The sequence below is a fragment of the Marmota marmota genome, unplaced genomic scaffold (assembly GCF_001458135.2).
Source record: "Marmota marmota marmota unplaced genomic scaffold, marMar, whole genome shotgun sequence".
Classification (NCBI taxonomy): Eukaryota; Metazoa; Chordata; class Mammalia; order Rodentia; family Sciuridae; genus Marmota; species Marmota marmota.
Genome location: NW_025999941.1, coordinates 1,831,299 through 1,839,416, shown reverse-complemented (window position 1 = coordinate 1,839,416; position 8,118 = coordinate 1,831,299). Strand labels below are relative to the sequence as shown.

The following is an 8,118-nucleotide window of genomic DNA, read 5'->3' as shown; positions in this document are numbered from 1 at the left end:
AGAGAGAATTTTTAATATTTATTTTTTAGTTATCGGCAGACACAACATCTTTGTTTGTATGTGGTGCTGAGGATCGAACCCCGGGCCGCACGCATGCCAGGCGAGCGCGCTACCGCTTGAGCCACATCCCCAGCCCCATATACTCACATTTTTTTAATATTTATTTTTTAGTTGTGGTTGGACACAATACCTTTATTTCACTTATTTATTTTTTTAATGTGGTGCTGAGGATCAAACCCGGGGTCCCACATGTGCTAGGTGAGCGCTCTACCACTGAGCCACAATCCCAGCCCTACACTCATGTTTTATTATAAGGTAAATGTATTTTTAAAATTCTAGAGCTGTACACAAACCTAATTTTTTTAGGAATTTTATATTTTATGAATTTCAAACAAGAGAACAAATTTCCTTGCTCTAATTATATCTGTTTCTTATTTCTTTCTTTGGGCTTTTTTGTTCTGTTTTGTTTTTTGACAGAGGTTCTTCCTATATTTCTGAGACTGGCCTCAAATTTGTGATCCTTCCTTACCTCAGCCTCATGAGTCACTGGAATTACAATGTGCACCTCTACATCTGGCTAATTATTTTACAAAATACAAAAATGTACCTGGATATTGTGGTACATGCCTATGAGCCTAGTAACACAGGCGGCTGAAGCAGAAGGATTGCAAATTTGAGCCCCCCTTCACCAAATTAGCAAGATCTGTCTCAAAGTAAAAAAAAAAAAAAAAATTTAAATGCCTGGGAATGTTACTCAGTGGTTAAGTGCCTCGGGGTCCAATCCCCAGGGGGATTGGTGGGGGGGGGAATAACCACAGTTCTTGGCTGGTGTTATAGCTCAGAAGTAGAGCACTTGCCTAGCATGTGCAAGGCTCTGGGTTCAATCCCCAGCACTACAAAAATGAAAAAGTTGCTTAGGGCCTTGCTAGGTTTCTGGGGCTGGCCTCAAAGTTGCGATCCTCTTGCCTCAGCCTCCCACATCACTGAGATTACAGGCATACACCACCATGCCCAGCTACATTTTAATAGATAGACATAATGTGAAAAAAAAATGCATTCTGCAATACAGTCATGATTTTTGCCACAACAGTGCTCCTGTAAGAAAGCATTCTAGATACTTTTCAGTCATTTTGAAAACTAAATTTCTGTGAAGATAAAAACAGACATGGTGGCACACAACATCCACTGTGGAGGCAGAGGCAGGATCGCAAGTTCAAGACCCGATTTGGCAACTTAGTGAGACCCTGTCTCAAAGTAAAAAATAAAATGGATTGGGGATGTAACTTAGTAAAGCTTAGTGGCAAAGCACCTCTGGGTTCAATCCCTAGTACCAAATAAAAAAAAAAAAAAAAGCAGGCTGTCTAAATGAAATAATTTAACACAATTGCATAGACCTGAAAATTAAATGCAAACAAATATTTGACCTAGAGATTATAACTGACCAAATAGAAGAGTCTAGAAATAATGAATCATGATATACAAGACATTTAAAATAATGTCTAGTTATTGAATATTGAATATCCCATCATTTCTCATTTAATTTATAAGAATCCTGTGTCAAATGATATTTTCTAATAGATGTCAAAATTCCAAAAATATAGGGTCAGTTCCTAGGTTGGCCTGAAATCTGAAAAACATCAATCCTTGAAGTAGGCCTGCTCTAAAGTTGTTTGGAACCTCAGTGTAGACACAAAAAATGACAAAGACTCTGAGGCACTTGGCATTGCACTTAGTTTCTTGATATTGGTTAATCTGGAGTCCTCCACATTTGGGGCTGAGAAGTAGAGCTGTATCAGAAATATTTAACTGTCACGGGCCTTGGCCTTGTAATGGATTTTGTAACTGTGTGGCCCTTGAAATGCCGTGTCTGCCCCAAAACCATGCACTGAGGCCCAGCCTTGTGATCTCTGAGGCAAACTCCTTGAAAGGTAGAGCATGACATCATGAAAGGATTTCCAGGTCCAGTCCTCATTACCTCTGAAACCTGGAACAAATCATCTCACCTGTCTGAGTTTCCATTTCTCATCTGAAATACTGAGTTAGTGACACCAAGATATAATTAGATATTTGTATTTTTGAAAGACTAAATGAGAAAAAAATTACTCTGTATCCAGTATTCAGTAAACAGACACTAACACAAATTACAATATTTTTGGTACGGAAAGGGCCATGGAACACTATCAACACAACTCATGGAACTCAGGTTAATTTTTCTAAGACTCTTTATCTCTGGATTTTCCATTTTGGCAAACTCCTAAGCTAGGATTTTAAGAACTAAAGGTCAGCTGGGCACAGGGGCACACACCTTTGATCTCAACAGTAATCGAAGGCTAAAGCAGGAGGATCACAATTCAAGGTCAGCCTCATTTAGTGAAAATTCTGTCTCAAGATAAAAAGCAGCAAAACTCCTCTGGGTTCAATCCCCAGTACCAATAAATAAATAAATAAAAACTTTAAAGGTCAGAAGAATTACTTCCTAAACATAAATAACAAAGAAGGCAAGCTGGATATATATAGGTACATGCCTATAATCCCAGTCACTTGGGACTTCTAAGACAGGAACATCACAAGTTCAAGGCCAGAGTCAGCAACTTATTGAGAACTTCAGTAACTTAGGGAGACTCTGTCTCAAAATAAAAAAAAAACCATAAAAGGTTTGGAAATGTATCTCAGTAGTAAAGCACCGCTGATTTTAATCCCCAGTATCAGAAGAGAGAGAGAGAGAGAGAGAGAATGCACACATGCACACATATAGAATTGCAGCATGAACTGTTAATCTTTCTGAGATTAAACTAGTGTTTCCTGGCCCCGGAGCATGAGGATGGTCTATTAATTTTTGTATTAATTATCATAATAATTGACCAATTTGAGCAACCACACTAAGAATAATCAAACAACTTTCTATTGTTATGAACAAAGTAAATGTGTCCAGTGTTTTTTTGTTTGTTTGTTTGTTTTGTTTGGATTTAAGTTGTTATGGTTTGGATCTGGAAGTTTCCCCCAGAAGCTCACAGGCAATGCAACAATGTTTAGAACCTTTAAAAAAACAAAACAATGTTTAGAAGTGAAATGACTGGATTATGAGGGCTTTCTCTTGGAAAAATATGTACAACTAGTTTTCTGGGGTTATTCTTTTTTTATTTTTTTGAACTGGGGATTGAACAGGGGTGTTTTACCACTGAATACATCTCCAGCACTTTTTCTTTTTGGATACTGAGAATTGAACTCAGGGGCACTCAACCTCTGAGCCATATCCCCAGCCCTATTTTGTATTTTATTTAGAGAGAGGGGTCTCACTGAGTTGCTTAACACCTCAAAGTTGCTGAGGCTGGCTTTGAACTTGCGATCCTCTTGCCTCAGCCTCCCAGACTGCTGGGATTACAGGCGTGCACCACCGCGCCCAGCATCCCTAGCACTTTTTATTTTTATTTTTTGAATTTGAGATGGGAAATCATGGCATTTGCAGGTAAATGGATGGCATTGGAGAAGATAATGCTAAGTGAAGTCAGCCAATCCCCCCCAAAAAAAATGCCAAATGTTTTCTCTGATATAAGGGGGGTGACTCATAGTGGGGTAGGGAGGGAGATCAAGGGAGAATTAGATCAAGGGAGGGAAAGGAAGGGGGAAGGGGATTAGCAAGGATGGTGGAATGTGATGGATATCATTATACAAAGTACATGTATGAAGACTTGAATTGGGTGTCAATACACCTTATATACAAACAGAGATATGAAAAATTGTGGTATATATGTGTATTAAGAATTGTAATGCAGGGCTGGGGATGTGGCTCAGGCGGTAGTGCGCTCGCCTGGCATGCGTGCGGCCCGGGTTTGATCCTCAGCACCACATACAAACAAAGATGTTGTGTCCGCTGAAAACTAAAAAAATAAATAAAAATTCTCTCTCTCTCTCTTTAAAAAAATAAAAAAATAAAGTCTGCTCTAAGGAAGACAGAGGAGAGTTTAAAAAAAAAGAATTGTAATGCAAAAAAAAAGTACATGCATAATGGTATAAATTGACGTGAACATACTTTATATACAGAGATATGAAAAATTGTGCTCTATATAGGTAATAGGGATTGTAATGCATTCCACTGTTGTCATGTATTTAAAAAAAAATAACAAAATCAATTTTAAAAATTTGAGATGGAATCTAACTAGGTTGCTTAGGGCCACACTAAGTTGCTGAGGCTGGCCTCAAACTTGGGATCCTCCTGCCTCAGACTCCCAAGTCACTAGGATTATAGGCATTTACCACCACACTCAGCTTGGTTATTGTTTCTTAAAATGATCATTGTGATTCTAGGCATTAATAAGTAACTAAATAATAATATTAATATTCTGGGAGCATGAATTTTACTGCCGGGAATCAAAAATGTTAAGGTTTTATCTATTGCTATAAGATATACATACCAGCATTTGCAATGTGTAATACTCCTGAAATTATTTGTGGCATCATCTGGGAAGGGTTGTTCTTTGATAATCCATCCCAGTTATTGGTTCCTTTCCAATTCTTATTAACATGAGGATTTTTAATGCTGCCTTCCAGTACACAAGTAACTGCAGAACAGCCACTCCATCGGACCCTGGAAACTTCATTCCTTCCAAGACGTAAAAGCCTATCCATTCTCCAAAACGCTTTTGCAAATGCTTTGTGTGTGTCCTCGTACTCATACTTCAATGCTCTTGGCTTTTTGTATATGGAGGAGAAGAGGTCTTCTATTGCCGTGTATTCTTCTCTAAACACAGTGTGGAAGGAATTGATGATTTCTTGCTGTTCAGTCGTCATTTGGTAGGAAGGATCAAATTTGGAAAGTTGATGGAGAAGTAAAATCGGGAGCTCTGCTGATGCCAAGTCTGCTGCTGCGGCACCGTGGTGTCCGTCAAACAAACCAAAAAAACACACATTGGGTTTATTGCCAAAATTATTCATGACAGTGAATTTATCATTCATGTCTACTTTCCACGCAGCATTTCTGTCTCCGCAGATGGCTACACCTTTAATTAATAGATGAGGTATATGTTGAGAAGACACGGAACTCCCATCAATGTAATCAATAATCTTACAGTATAATGGGATTTGTCTTTTCTCAAGTAGTTCAAAAGCATTATTAATGTTCTGTAGGATTTTTTCATTGAACTCAAAAGATGACAATAGTTGGGAAATTATAAATTGTCTCTGAGCATCCAGGACTGAAAATGGGGGTTTCCTACCACCCATCCATGGGAAATCCAATGTAGCCAGAACTGCATGTTGCTTCTTGTGGAAGAAAATGCCAGTCGTGACAATTTCCTGCTTGCATAAGGAACAGGGGAATGTGATCTCTCGTTTAGCTTCCTGAAGCTCTTCGCTCTGTTTTCTAGATTTCAAAAGTTTGGCCTTCTTAAATTGCTTTTTTCTGCGTGGGACGGAAACATTCTCATCCGATTCAAATGTCGATGTTTTTTCATTCCATTTTCTTGTTTTCCAAAACACTCTGCAAACAAGAAGAAACATATATACAATCTAGGAAAATGCAATGAAATTCTTGACACTCTTCAAGCCAGTTGTGGTGGGGCATGCCTGTAATCCCCGCTACTGGGGAGGCTGAGGCAGGAAGATGGCAAATATGCAGGTCAGTATGGACAGTGTAGTAAGACTCTCTTGCAAAAAAAAGAAAAGGAGAAATAAAAGAATGTAGAGTTCCTGAGTTATATCCTCAGTACTGAAAAACTAAAACAAAAACAAAAACCTAACCAAAATCAAGTAGACTAATAAAAGGAATGATAGTAAAAATGGATTTTTTAAAAAAACTACAGTGAAGAGGTATGAGTTGAGGGCAGGAAAGAAAACAGGTGATTTGGAAAATTGAGGCAAAGGATCACAAGTTTGAAGTCAGCTTCAGCAAAGGAGTGAGACTCTCAGCAAATTAGTGAGAACTTGTCTCAAAGAAAAAAAAAATTAAAAGTTCTGGGGACATAGTTCAGCAGTAAAGTACCTCTCTAGTACCAAAAAGGGAAAGAGGTGGAGCTGCTGGATCATACATATACTCTGGACTGAACCCAGAGGTTGCTTAACCTCTAAGCCACATCCCCCACCATTTTTATTTTTTACAGGGTCTCAGATGGTTGCTTACAGCCTCGATAAATGGCTGAGGCTGGGTTCGAACCTATGATCTCCCTGCCTCAGCCTCCAGAGCCGCTGGGATTATAGGTATGCACCACCGTGACCGGCAGCACCCTTTCTTATACTCCTTCCCATCAGAATATCTAAAACAGTGCTCAGCACATAGGCCATTTTTATTCATTTTACAGACAACTTCTAGAGCCTCAGATCTTTCCAAGTACCTGTGGGAAAAAAAAAAACAAAAAACCTGAAAACAATAACAAAGGTTTAGGTTATGAAATAATTTAAACTCTGAAAAAAATCAACAACGATTTTAAATGTTTATGAAATGTGACTTTTGAAAACTAGTTCATCTTCAATTAATATGTAAAGTGTCTTTGCTACAGGTATATTTAACATTTGTGTTCTATATGGGAATTGGGGGCGTCTACCACACTAATACCTAGATCCTCTAAGAACATCCTAAGTAAACCAGGTATGGTGATGCACACCTATAATCCCAGCTACTCAGAAGGCTAAGGAAGGAGTATTATACATTTGAGACCAGCCTAAGCAATTTAGCAAGAACTTTTCTCAAAATGGTATTATTAAAAAGGGTTGGGGATGAAGCTCCGTGCCTACCATGTCTTGGGTTTTATCCACAGAATCAGACCAAAAAAAAAAAAAAAAAGAATGAATAAATAAATAAATGTCTCTAGAATGCTTCCAAATTAGCAAGACTTCTTAGCTTTGCTTCAACAACAAATTTTGGGGAATTTCAATAAAACGAAGTTTTTATTTTTGTTTTGTGGTACTAGGGATTGAACCTAGGGACACTCTAACACTAAGCTATATTTCCAGTCCTTTTTATTCCTGTTGAGATAGGGTCTCGCTAAATTGCATGTGCCACTGAACCTGGAGAAAATGTTTTTCAACTACCCAAAAAGTAGCTGGTTGTGGTCCCCATGCCTATAATCATAGGTACTACAGAGTCTGAGGCAGAGGATCCCAAATTGGAAACCAACCTGGGCAACTTAATGAGATTCTGTCTCAAAATAAATGCTATGGATGCAGCTCACTGATAGAGTATCCCTGGTTCAATTCCCAGTACAAATAAATAAATAAATAAATAACTCCAAAAGTAGAGAGAAGAATAAAATAAACCCCTCTATGACCATCACCTGCTTTAACTGTTATCAACAATTTTTTATTCTTGTTTTATCTGTGTCACCATCCACTTTACTTATTTATCTAGTGATATGAGGAACTAATCCTAGGAACATTTGGTCTCTGAGATACATACCCAGAATTTTTTTTTGTGTGTGTGTGTACCTGGGATTGAACCCAGGGGCGCTTAACCACTATACCACCACACCCTATTTTAAAGCCAATGTTCATATCATATTACATATTAATTTTTAAATCAATGCCATATATATATAGTTTGTTTTTTTTTTTTAACCAGGAATTGAATCTAGGGACACTTAAGCATTGAGTCACATCCCCAGACTGTTATATTTTTGATTTTGCGACTCACTAAATTGCTTTGGATTTGCAATCCTCCAGCCTCAGCCTCCTGAGCTGCTGGGATTACAGGTGTGAGCAACCTTGCTGAGCTAATGGCATCCATACTTCAGTCTCATCAACAAATTTGATTAGCATCCAATTACTTCAATCAGCTACTATGGAAGGTGCTAAGATTCCCAAATGAATAAGGCTTTCGTCCTTCCTTTGAGACAAGGAGGGGAAAAGATCTCAGTACTTCCACGTGCTAATCCAGGTCATTAATAAGAGTCTTAAACAAGTCATATGCGGTGAAGGTCAGAGCGCTATCTTTGCTCCCAACCATGGACTCTTCTACCTGGGAATAGCATTATAAACCCTGAAAAAAGTGACCTAAAAAAATTCAGTTAAACTGGGTGCGGTGGCATACGCCAGTAATTCCAGGAAGCTGAGGCAAAAAGATTGGAGTTCAAAATCAGCCCCAGCAACTTAGTGAGACCCTGTCTTTTTTTTTTTTTTTTTTTTTTTTAG

The 8,118-nt window shown here is 38.3% G+C and overlaps 1 protein-coding gene across 1 annotated transcript in view; it reads right to left on the bottom strand.

Moving 5' to 3' along the window:
• Pp2d1 (protein phosphatase 2C like domain containing 1) overlaps positions 1–5,725 on the bottom strand; it is an 18,511-nt gene extending 12,786 nt beyond the window's left edge. Inside the window, exon 1 of the mRNA XM_015494360.2 lies at positions 4,413–5,725. Within this exon, the coding sequence (XP_015349846.2) occupies positions 4,413–5,496 (1,084 nt within the window). The 5' untranslated portion in view covers positions 5,497–5,725. The remainder of the gene's footprint in view (positions 1–4,412) is intronic.
• Between the last annotated feature and the right edge of the window lie 2,393 nt (positions 5,726–8,118).